Genomic DNA, 12838 nt, shown 5'->3' on the forward strand with positions numbered 1-12838 from the left:
GAGACAGAAGAAGATTATTTAACATCAGGGGTCATTTAGACAAATAGAAATTAATCCCGATCACAGAAAGAAAATGAGCGACTGACACGGCAAAAATAAATCAAACGCAATATTAAATTATAATGTTGCACAGAATTTCTGATCAGATTAATGTTGAAAGTTTTTTTAATGCCCTAATCTGAAAAAAATGCATGATTTATGAAGTAGGTAGGTCTTTAAATGGGTTTTAATTGGCCCCCTGAGGCTGCAGTGTATTCATTAGACTTGCAAATTGGCGCTGTCCAAGGTGCTGTAACTGGTCGCTGCCAATCTTCCACTGGTTCCGATTGGAGAGCCGTCCCCCAGACTGGCGAGTGGAGATCTCTTTTCACACGGCGACACTGGGAAAGTCCGGAGAGAAGTCCTTCGTGGTACAAGCAACCTGTGTTTGCGGGTATAATCTCAATGGAGAAACTTCCACTTCAGGTGAATCATTTCAGCACCCCCAATAGCACCGATGATGTCGCCCACTTGGCTGGAGGGTATCAAAATATCGACTCCAAAGAGCTGAGGATTGCCATCCCGGTCGCTTTAGCGGCCATCTGCCTGGTCGGTTTTGCTGGGAATGCCCTGGTGATCGCCGTTTTGATCAATAATGCAAGAAAAGGCAGAACTTCCATGATAAATTCATTGATACTCAACATGAGCGTGGCCGACCTCCTGATCGTGTTGTTCTGTGTGCCGTTCAGGGCGGTCGCTTACTCCAGGTCCTCCTGGACCCTCGGCTGGTTCATCTGCAAAACGGCAGATTGGTTTCTCCAAAGCTGTTTGGCGGCAAAAAGTCTCACCATAGCCGTGCTGGCCAAAGCTTGCTTCATGTACGTGACCCATCCGTCCAAACAGGTCCAGATCAAACACCAGAGAATCGCCGCTCTGATCATCTCCATATGGGCACTGGCCTTCATTCTGCCGGTGCCTCACTTGCTCTTCGCTACCACCCGCCTCGAGGCGGACAAGGTGATGTGCATTTTTGACTCGCCAGAACATGCGTCCAGTTTTATGGCAGTTTTTGCAAAGTTGTACCCTGCCTTGGTTTACTGTCTTCCTGTGATCGTCACCTTCATGTACCACTGGAAGGCTTTGAGGAGATGCAAACGACGGGGCAGCAAAACTCAGAACCTGCGGAATCAGATCAGAGGGCGGCGGCTGACTGTCATGCTTTCCGGTGTCAGTCTGGCTTTCGCCACCATGTGCGCTCCCGAATGGGTCGTCTGGCTTTGGCTGAGACACGCCGGGAAGGAGCAGCCCTCGCCACCTCCATCTTTCGTCCTGCTGTCCCAAGTGCTGGTGTTCAGCATTTCCTCGGTCAACCCGCTCATCTTCGTGGCCATGTCTGAAGAGTTCAAAGAAGGTTTCATGGGTCTGTGGAAAAGGCTGGTCTTCAACAAGCCCCGAGCCTCTCCAGATCGCCAAGCCGCGCAGCCCCAGCAGGCCAGCGCTGAGAGCGCCCCGGCAAACCCCGAACAGCCTCAGGAGGACAAGACTGTCCAAGTCCCCGACAAAGAGCCCGCTCAGGAAAAAGCAGAGAGCCCAACCAGTAAAACCGCCAATATCGTCCTGTCAGACATGGAACAGTTCTGGCACGATAGGCAGAACGCACCCGCCAGTACAGAAGAAGATCCCATACCCTGGGAACATCAGAGTGATTTAGAAGCTTCGCCGCGCCCCGAGACCGGTGGGAAGATGTGAAGCAGGAAGATGGTCAGTAACAGTTGGGGGGTGGTTGAGGGGGAATTAAAACCAGATCGAATTTACCAGGAGGCATCCGTCCTCTTTGCAGTGGTGGTGTTGGGCGAGGGTATTGAAATAGTCCCTTAATGGGATTTTAAAACGAGGAATAGTGTGGTTAATTTTGAAATTAATTGGCCCGACTTGGGTTTGGCGAGTCAGGTTTTCCACGAACACTGCTGAGATTTGTGAATCTATTTAGAGCTAGCACAGCATTAGTTTAGTTCTTAATCGAGTAAAAACCCTGCTGAAATGATGCTGATCCCGATTGGTACGTGGTTAAAAATGTCTCTAAGTGAAATATTAGATTGATGCCGATCAGCCATGATCTAATCGAATGACGGGACAGTCTCGAGGGGCTGAATGGCCTCCTCCTGTTCCTATGTATCACATATGTGGGATGAGAATATCGGGACTGTTGAGCATGGGGCTCTTGTTTTACACCCATCAAGTTGATTGTGACGGTCTGTATTGTGTATGCCATAAAGTGTAGCTCATTTTCTGTGTAAATATTCTACCAACTGAATCTTCAATTGGATCACCTCATGGTCTTCTCATGGCTGCTTTGAATTGGATTTCGTCGCTTCCGGGTTGTGAAATAAACCACTTTTAATCAAGAAATCGTTCGCACGACCACGCGTGTTGCTGTTAAATGTCTTTCTGTGGTGAATGTATAAAGGATAAATATTTGGGCAACAATTAGTAAAGGTTAATGCGGTGACCGTGGTGGGTATTCACGAGCATCAGTGAACTACTTCTCAATGTATTTTGGTTTTAGAAATCCGTATTTTTTCTCTTAAACCCTCCGACGTGAATATAAAGTCAGTTCATATTTCACTCAGTACCTGGGACTTTCCTTGCAATTTGGTCATCTTAATGGATGTTGTGCAGTGAAGATGAATGTGTTCAGTAAAGGAAGTAACGCCAGTGACATTGTGCAACTTGAGTTCCGTTGTTTGTTTGTATAAAAAACATTTTCCGTATGGGTTAAAAAATATATAATAGGCAATGGCTTGTTGAAACTTTGAACATGAAGCAAGCGATGTTTAAGTGTAACTGTTTTGCCTCGGTGTATGTTTACGGTAATGAAGTGTTGACACACATTACTTGTTGATATTCGGGTACATAATAAATAGATTCACACAGTATTTGTGTACGAATATCCTTGAAAATCAGAGCATTTTGGTTCTCACGGGAAACGAACACGCCTATCGGCAATTGTGCCACGTTCTACTGGTATAAAGACGCTGAATTGTGTTTGATGATCCATTTAGGTAATATTCCCCCAACATCCTAAGACTTGTGTTTTCAACCATTACATGGAACCTCGATCGGAATGCAATACCAGGTGCTTGAGTTGCGGTTTTGCTTGTCGGCTCTTCAGAATGTTTCACATAACATGAGGCAGTAATTTTTAAACAGCTGGTGAAACTAAGGCAAGAGTATTTTGTGAGCGACTTCTACTCGAATAAGCGAAGATTTAACAAGCCTGGAGAAGTGAGCTCTGAAGCGAAGTTTTACAATAGGCCGCCCTTTTACTTAATTTGTAACACAGTATAATTTTAACAGGATTGTTTGACAATATCCAAGTGCTCAACGAAGCTGTGCTTCAGGACTATTCCAACCGAGTAAATGCGATTTGGGACAGCTGCATCGGTACATAAAGCATTCGGGAATGGAGAGGAAGGGTGGACCCGACCCAGCCTCCTCTTCCCAATACAGGCATATTGCAAATAGTAAACAACCGAAATGTATCGATTAATTTCGGAGAACAATTCTCAATTTTAATCAGTAATCACGCTAATGGTAATTACAATCTTTAAAATAAAAGCGCCGTACACAATTTGACTAATTATGCTGTACTAGGCATGAGTATGTGTACAGCGAAAACCATATACAACGGCCAAGTACGTTGTCACTTGTGTGGAGATAACATCGGGGGAGATGTTAAGAAAGGTCGGATGATGCTGCCATATAATAATTATAAACAGTAGCGATATATCATAATAAACCACATAATACTGCTAAAAAAGATATCATTTTTTCCCGTCAGAATCAGCTGGGGGTACAAAAGGGATTTGTAACTCCCAGTCTTTTCATTTTGATCGCTGCTCGTTGAAGCAAGTTTGGCACCAATTTTCCTCCATTGCAGAACATTCCTTTTTGCCTTTGTGCTTTGGTCGATGGCCAAATCAGGCTTGAAGTTTTAGATACCCTATCGTGTACTGCATCCAACAAATAGATGGCCATCCAAAGCTTGACTTTTATCCCCATTAAGGGACATTTTGAACAGCATGAAATCGTCTTCATCTGTTGAAAGCAATTCTCAAGAATGTGTAAGGTGCTGGAAATAATCCTAGAAGACGGTTTCGCTGGATAAACCTTCTCCAGTCCAACAAAGTAAAAATGTACTCGGAAGTGCTCAGAAGACCACTTGTCAGGCATAGAAGCACATCATGGGAAGTTGTGGGATCAATTCACTGCAAGAGGCCAATAGAGGCAGGTTTTACATGGCCAAGCATCGGACTCTCCTGTAATCCTTTTCCAGTTCCTATGCTAAACGCAACAGCTATTGAGGCGGCTAAAATGCAATATGGTGTTGAAGGATCCATCCCAAGGTCTTTCAGGGAAAAGAAGCAGCTTTAATCCCAGGCTTCTTCCAAAGTTGTTCCAACTGTTACCTTGGGACCTCAAGGGTGCAGGTGCTGCAACTGTCAGTCATGATGCCAAATGGGTATTTGAGCCAACAGTCAGTATCTCCAACTTTACTTTAATCTCTAGGTGGAGTCTAGAGCACCTCAATCATTTGAACAAGTGATGGAACACTTGTCCCCTAAAACATGTGTTCTCTGGGCACTGATGGCTGAAGCTAGAGATATACAAGTAGATGGCTGGCAAATGATAAATTGAACACTTTCCTAATTAATTGGAAAGGAGAACTAAAATCACTTATTTTTGTAATTTATGATTTGCAATACCTGCATTTTTTGTTGTTGCTTAAAACAATTTAAATCAGCACGAAGAAAAAAGCATTCAAAAAATTTTAGAAAAAAAAAGATGGTTTATTGCAGTAAACATTTCAACTAGGCAACATTTCCAACACCTTCGTTAATAAAGTCACTTTGGAAACTTACATTTAAACACAAGTAAAAGCTTAAATGTTACAAACAAAACCCCTTTTGAGATCAGTGACCGACTTGGAAAATTACTAGTAACTAAATGCTAGTTTTTACAGAGTTGCTGTCGCACAGCCATTGGTTGGAATAATGACCATGCTACACGGACTACATCAGCTGTAATTTTTTTTTAAAAAAGTTTTTATTTTACACAACTGAATGATGAGTCAAAGCTTCCACTTCAACATGATGACAAGCTGGTACAAATGTGTCCATACTATATACAAAACTGGACAAAGCAGACACATTAATACTGCACACACGTTGATAAGTCTGGCAGATGGCTCATGCACAAGTCTCAGTTGATGGGCAGCCTGCTCATGCTCAGGAGAACATTTTTTGGTGTTACTTGGCAGATCGTCTGGTTGGCTCTGATGCAGTGGGAGGTGGAGGGGGGCCTCGCCGATCTAGATCATCAATGTAGGCCATAATGAGCTTGCGTCTCTCCTCCGGCACGCACTCCAAGACCAAGTACCGTTTGTCATTCTGAAGGATCCTTTCGATGTCTTTCAGGTGCTGATCTGACTCGTGCAGTAATTTTTTCGACCTGGAGGGAAAAATCCCGCACAAATTTTGATTTACGGCAGACAATGCAAGCGCTTCAGAAATCTATTCAGCAAAAGCCACCTGGTTTACTTTGCAAACTGTTCTACACTTTCACACTCCCACACCCTCAGAAAAACAGAAATCAGTGGATATTCCTAAATTGGCACAACAAAATTAACAAGTTATGCTGTGGATATTTTCACCCTACCATAGAGATCTCCTACAGCTAGACATCTCTCTGCTCCTCTGTTGCTGTTTGTTAACTGGCTGCTCATCAGCACCTAGTCTTTCAGCCACTTGTTTTTGACCCTTTGGAACACCCATATTAAATCGCTCCATCCTCCTTTGCTTAAAAAAATGCTTTGCAACCCTCCCTTGATATTCTTCTTGACCCGTCTGTAGCCCTCGAGTGGATGACCACACCATCCTCCTCAAAAACCTCTCCTCTGTTCTCCAGCTGAGTGGGAATGACCTTCACTTGGTTCCATTCTTACCTATCCAGTTGTAACCAGGGAATCTCCTACCACAAGATCCCATCTCCAAGGATGGCCCCAATGTTCCTTCTAATTTTTTTTGATAAATCTGGTTAAAACGGGGTGCGCATCCCATTCAAAATACTGCGCAGGTTCATTTTTCCTATTTAAAAGCCGGCGAGCCAGCTGCACGGGAGCTGCAGAGCTCTGTGCGGATGCGCAGCTTAAAGGGAACATTGCTTGGCCCCCTCCTATTTGTCATCGACACGCTGCCCTTTCAGACACATCATCAAAGACAGGTTTCACATGTACGATAGCAAAACACTGCAGATGCTGGGAATCCGAAACAACAGAAAATGCTGGAAAAACTCAGCAGGCCAGGCAACATCCGTGGAGACAAATTAGAGTCGACGTTTCGGGTGAACCCTTTTTCAAAACTGTAAAGGAAATGAAATAGATCGAAAGGCCAGGCTGGGAGAGAACAAAAGAAGTGAAGAGACATTAAGAGGTATTCAAAACCAGACGAGATGGTGATAGGACTAGTGGAGACAAAAGACGGCTCAGATTAGGTGTGAAATGTTCTGCAGAATGAGAGACAGCTGCCATGTAAAAAAAGAGGGGGGGGGGGGGGAAAGGGAAAACCCAAAACAAAGGGGTGGAGAAAAATAAATTTATTTTAAGTAAAAATGTGATAGGGGCCGAGGTTATGATCTGAAATTGTTGAACTTGATATTGAGTCCAGAAGGCTGCAAAGTGCCTAATCGGAAGATGAGGTGCTGTTCCTCGAGTTTACGTTGAGCTTCCGTGGAACAATACAAGAGGCCAAGGACGGTGAGGTCCGAGTGGGAATGGAGCGGTGAATTAAAATGACAGGCGACCGGAAGCTCGGGGTCACCCTTACGGACTGAATGGAAGTGTTCTGCAAAGCAGTCACCCAATCTGCGTTTGGTCTCCCCAATGTAGAGGAGACCGCATCGTGAGCAGTGAATACAGTATACTAGATTGCAAGTAGTACAAGTAAATCGCTGTTTTACCTGGAAGGGGTGTTTGGGGCCCTGGACAGTGGGAAGGGGGGAGGTATAGGGGCAGGTGTTACATCTCCCGCGCTTGCACGGGAAGGTGCCAGGCGAAGGGGTGCTGGGGGTGATAGAGGAGTGGACTAGCGTGTCTCGGAGGGAGCAGTCCCTACGGAATGCTGAAAGGGGAGGGGAGAGGAAGATGCGTTTGGTGGTGGGATCACTTTGGAGGTAGCGGAAATGGCGGAGGATGATCCGTTGAATGTGGAGGCTGGTGGGGTGAAAGGTGAGGACAAGGGGACATGTACCCTGGTGACAGCCTGCTCTACCCCACCACCACCTTTCGCTTTCCCTCCTCCACTGGCTGTGTTGTCAAGACTGCTTGTCCGACATCCAGTCTTGGATAAGCCGCAAATTGCTCCTATTAAACATTGGCAAGCCCAAAGCCACTGTCTTTGGCCCCTGCCGCAAACTCTGTGCCCATGCCACCTATTCCATCCCCTTCCATGGCCACGGTCACAGCGGAACCAGATTGTCTGAAACCTCGGCGTTTTATCTGAACCTGAGCTGAGCTTCCAAAGCCACGTCCTCCCCATCACTAAGAACATTTACTTCCACCTCCATTTCATTACTCCACTCCAAACCCACCTCAGCCCCATCTGCTGCTGAAACTCTCATCCATGCTTTTGTTACCTCCAGACACAACCATTCCAATGCTCACCTGGCCAGCCTCGCGCCCGATGTAAACGAGAGCTCATCTAAAACTCTGCTGCCCAAATCCTAACTTGCACGAAGTCCCATTCACCCATCACCCCTGTGTTCAACCAACAGTACTCTTACACTTCCCTCCTGAGTCTCTTTTATAGCCAAGAAGGCTTATAAAATAATTTGTTCCATTCATAAGATTCAACACCAAAATTTGCACTTGTGTCTGTCTACCAATTCATGATACTGGCATAACAGTGTGTGGATGTTATCCAGCTAATGTGCTGATACAACTACATGTTTTAAAGAAGAATTTTAGCCTCTTCATTCAGCTATACTGACGTGCGCTTTCCTTCTCTTAGATTCGTGCATCTGTGCCAATAAACAGTGCAAAATGAGAACCAACATCCTTCAGCAAATTGAACAAGAACCGTGAATAACTCAGCTGATTTAAGAGACAAGATCGGACAGAATGATTTGTTAGCAAGTGTATCAAAATGTGGGGGACACAATTTCAAACACTGGCTCCAAAACACACACAAAACTAATGAATGAGACTGATTGACAGAAATTGCAGCTTCCCGCTGAATGAGCTGCAACACATAATAGGCAAAAACACTTGGACATCCTAAAAAGGTGCACCAGATTTTGCTGGCAATGGACGTCATTAACACAAATACCGAAAATGGCACCGTAGTCCTGACTGGCAGCAGGTGCTACTTACCTATAAGTTATAAATTTGGTCTCTTTCAACAGTGTCCTAAAGTCTGCTTTGGCGGTGATGTATTTATCTCGAATGTATTCTTCAAACTCCCTCTGCTTTTTCTTAAAGAGAGCACAAATAAGTAAGTACAGAACCGTATTGGATGAAAGATTGAATACTTTGCATGTTTAGAAGATTTGACCATTACCCTATCACTGGAGGAGAACTTGATGCAGCGAGGATCCTCTTTGATGACCTTTTTCACTTCTTTCCATGTAGAGGTAAGAGTAATCTACATTGCAAAAAGATCAAGTGTTACTAACAAGCAGAGATCTTATTGGAAACACTCAGCAGGTCAAGCAGCAACTGTGGAAGGAAGGTAGGAACAGAACGGTCATCGACCTGAAGTGTTAATCCAACCTTCAGATGCTGCCCGAGTGGTTCGAGTATTTTCTGTTTTTATTTCAGATTTCCATCATTTGCAGTATTTTGCTTTTGGAAACTTTTTGGTAGTGCATCACACTGCACTTGGAAAAGCAATCAAACTGCTGCCATGCAAATCTAGTCCCCTGTCTCAGAGCCACAAACATTTGCTAATAACGCTACCTTCTTATACATCATAAACCTGCATTTAACCAAAACAGATCTTTTTGTTTTTGTTATATATTGTTGCCCCATTTTATTGTTCTTTCTCCCCTCTATCTCCACTGCAATACCATACTGTGCAAACAGGTAGTATGTTCCCAGGCCTCTGCCACAGATGCTTTTCAGCCAAGTTACCAGAAGGTACCTGAACAATCCAGTTTCCCCCTCCCATTGTGGGGTTAAAATGCCATGTCTCTTTGGTGTAGGTTTACGACCAGCCTGTGTCTGTCCTGCAATTTCTCCACTGATTTTATTGGGAGGCAGCTCTTTGGGCTGGCCTGGAGGGGCTGGCTGGAAGTGGCTGCACCAGGGCAAATACTACCATCATAGCCAGAAGCAGTGATATTGTTGATGTCAAGTGGCTCCCGGATGCTCCCAAAAGAGCCAAAATAATCGGGCCGTTACTGGAGGCAAACAAACCATGTCTGGGACCAATCATGTCTCCAGAGCTACTGGGGAGGGCACTAAAGATACCTGAAAAGGTAGGGTAATGCGACACCCGCTGTGCTGTAAAATTCTATCATTTTATAACAAAACTGTACAAATCTCTCTCTAGGTAGGTAGGTAGGTATAATCTCAGCCCAGGACATCGCTGCAGGAGTTCCTCAGGGCAGTGTCCTAGGCCCAACCATCTTCAGCTGCTTCATCAATGACCTTCCCTCCATCATAAGGTCAGAAGTGGGGATGTTCGCTGATGACTGCAGTGTTCAGCGCCATTCACAATTTCTCAGATAATGAAGCAGTCTGTGCCCGCATGCAGCAAGACCTGGACAACATCCAGGCTTGGGCTGATAAGTGGCAAGTAACATTCACGCCACACAAGTGCCAGGCAATGACCATCTCCAACAAGAGAGTCTAACCACATATAATAAATTGTCAAATCCCCATCAACATCCTGGGGGTCACTATTGACCAGAAACTTAACTGGATCAGCCACATAAATACTGTGGCTACAAGAGCAAGTGAGAGACTGGGTATTCAGCAGGTGACTCACCTCTGGACTCCCCAAAGCCTTTCCACTACCTATAACTCAGGAGTGTGGTGGAATACTCTCCACTCGCCTGGGTGAGTGCAGCTCCAAAAGCACTCAAGAAGCTCGACACCATCCAGGACAAAGCAGCCTGCTTGATTGGAACCCCATCCACCACCTTAAACATCCACTCCCTCCACCACCAGCGTACTGTGGCTGCAGTGTGTACCATCTACAAGATGCACTGCAGCAACTCACCAAGGCTTATTTGATAGCGCCTCCCAAACCCGCGACCTCTTCCATCTAGAAGGACAAAGGTAGCAGGCACATAGAAACATAGAAGATAGGAGCAGGAGTAGGCCATTCGGCCCTTCGAGCCTGCTCCGCCATTCAATGAGATCATGGCTGATCATTCAAATTCAGTACCCTGTCCCTGCCTTCTCCCCATATCCCTTGATCCCTTTAGCCTTAAGAAATATATCCAACTCTTTCTTGAATATATTTAATGAACTGGCCTCCACTGCCCTCTGTGGCAGAGAATTCCACAGGTTCACCACTCTCTGGGTGAAGAAATTCCTCCTCATTTCAGTCCTAAATGTCCTACCCCTTATCCTTAGACTATGACCCCTGGTTCTGGACTCCCCGACCATCAGGAACATCCTTCCAGCATCTAGTCTGTCCAGGCCTGACAGAATTTTATAGGTTTCGATGAGATCCCCTCTCAATCTTCTAAACTTCAGTGAGTATAAGCCCAATCGACACAATCTCTCCTCAGACGTCATTCCTGCCATCCCAGGTATCAGCCTGGTGAATCTTCGCTGCACTCCTTCCATGGCAAGAACGTCCTTCCTCAGATAAGGCGACCAAAACTGCACACAATACTCAAGGTGCGGTCTCACCAAGGCCCTGTACAACTGTAGCAAGACATCCTTGTTCCTGTACTCGAACCCTCTTGCTACGAAGGCCAACATACCATTTGCCTTCTTAACCGCCTGCTGCACCTGCATGCTTACCTTCAGCGACTGGTGCACAAGAACACCCAGGTCTCTCTGCACTTCCCCTTCTCCCAATCTATTGCCATTCAAATAATAATGTGCCTTCCTGCTTTTGCCACCTCACATTTATCCACATTATAGTGCATTTGCCATGTTTCTGCCCAATCACCTAACCTGTCCAAATCGTACTGGAGTTTCATGACATCCTCCTCGCAGCTTACCCTCCCACCCAGCTTTGTGTCGTCTGCAAATTTGAAGATATTACATCCAATTCCCTCGTCCAGATCATTGATATATATTGTGAACAGCTGGGGTCCTAGGACCAATCCTTGCGGTACCCCACTAGTCACTGCCGGCCACTTGGAAAACGACCCGTTTATTCCAACTCTTTGCTTTCTGTCCGCCAACCAGTTCTCTATCCAAGTCAATACCTTGCCCCCAATCCCATGTGCCTTAATTTTGCACGCTAATCTCTTATGCGGGACCTTATCGAAAGCCTTCTGAAAGTCCAAATACACCACATCCACTGGTTCTCCCTTATCTATTTTACCAGTTACATCCTCAAAAAATTCCAGTAGATTAGTCAAGCATGATTTACCTTTTGTAAATCCATGTTGACTTTGTCCAATCCTGTCACTGCTTTCCAAGTGCTCTGCTATTACATCTTTTATAATGGACTCTAGCATTTTACCCACTACCGATGTCAGGCTTACCGGTCTATAATTCCCTGCTTTTTCTCTGCCACCTTTTTTGAATAGTGGGGTAACATTAGCTACCCTCCAATCCATGGGTACTGTTCCAGAGTCTATCGAGTTCTGGAAGATGACCAGCAATGCATCTACTATTTCTAGGGCCACTTCCTTAAGTACCCTGGGGTATAGATTATCAGGCCCTGAGGATTTATCGGCCTTCAGTCCCATCAATTTTCCTAACACCATTTCCCTACAAATAGTGATTTCTTTCAGTTCCACCCTTTCATCAGACCCTATGTTCCCCAGTATTTCTGGGAGGTTATTTCTGTCCTCCTTTGTGAAGACAGAACCAAAATATGTATTTAGTTGGTCTGCCATTTCTTTGTTCCCCATTATAAATTCCCCCGATTCTGACTGCAAGGGACCTACGCTTGACTTCACCAATCTTTTTCTCTTCACATATCTAAAAAAGCTTTTACAGTCAGTTTTTATGTTCCCTGAAAGCTTACTCTCAGATTCTATTTTCCCTTTCTTAATTAATCCCTTTGTCCTCCTTTGTTGAATCTTGAACTGCTCCCAATCCTCAGGATTATTGCTTTTTCTGGCCAATTTGTATGTCCTCTCCTTGGATCTTATGCTATCACTATCACGGGGACACCACCTGCAAGTCTCACACCATCCTGACTTGGAAATACATCGCTGCTGGGTCAAAATCTACAGCGCTTCAAGGCAGCACTCCACCACCAACTTCTCAAGGGCAATAAGGGAAGGGTAATAAATGCTGGCCTTGCGAGCGATGCCTACATCCAGTGAATGAATAAAAACAGACTGATTCAAGGTGAGAGACAGAAGAGGGTGAGGGGGGGGGGGGGAAGGGGAGAAGGAAGCTTACTTTGTATAAAAACTGCTCTTTTCCTCCTCCCTCATACTAGTCTATCTTCTTCCTCATCTTCTGATTTAACTCCTTACATGTGAAAGTACTCTACAATTACTTTAGAAATGATTAACATTTGCCTACATGACATAAGAACATAAGAAATAGGAGCAGGAGTAGGCCAATCGGCCCCTCGAGCCTGCTCCACCATTCAATAAGATCATGGCTGATCTGATCCTAACCTCAAATCTTCTATCACTCTGCATCCACCCGAAC

At 45.1% G+C, this 12838-nt stretch overlaps 2 protein-coding genes across 2 annotated transcripts in view; one reads left to right on the plus strand and one right to left on the minus strand.

Moving 5' to 3' along the window:
- Positions 1 to 361: 361 nt before the first annotated feature.
- Positions 362 to 2837, plus strand: gpr151 (G protein-coupled receptor 151). Its single transcript, XM_085995091.1, has one exon. It carries the CDS (start codon positions 445 to 447, stop codon positions 1726 to 1728), a length of 1284 nt encoding a protein of 427 aa, XP_085851217.1. The 5' UTR covers positions 362 to 444; the 3' UTR covers positions 1729 to 2837.
- A 1971-nt stretch (positions 2838 to 4808) lies between these two features.
- LOC147113771 (transcription elongation regulator 1-like) overlaps positions 4809 to 12838 on the minus strand; it is a 97842-nt gene continuing 89812 nt past the window's right edge. The window contains exons 14-16 of the mRNA XM_085996163.1: positions 8595 to 8678; positions 8408 to 8508; positions 4809 to 5490 (exon numbers count right to left, since the gene is read on the minus strand). Coding sequence (XP_085852289.1) covers positions 5289 to 5490; positions 8408 to 8508; positions 8595 to 8678 — 387 coding nt within the window. The 3' untranslated portion in view covers positions 4809 to 5288. The remainder of the gene's footprint in view (positions 5491 to 8407; positions 8509 to 8594; positions 8679 to 12838) is intronic.

This window comes from Somniosus microcephalus, chromosome 8, assembly GCF_052327205.1.
Source record: "Somniosus microcephalus isolate GS21.2 chromosome 8, FLI_Smic_1.0, whole genome shotgun sequence".
In the NCBI taxonomy this organism is placed as follows: domain Eukaryota; kingdom Metazoa; phylum Chordata; class Chondrichthyes; order Squaliformes; family Somniosidae; genus Somniosus; species Somniosus microcephalus.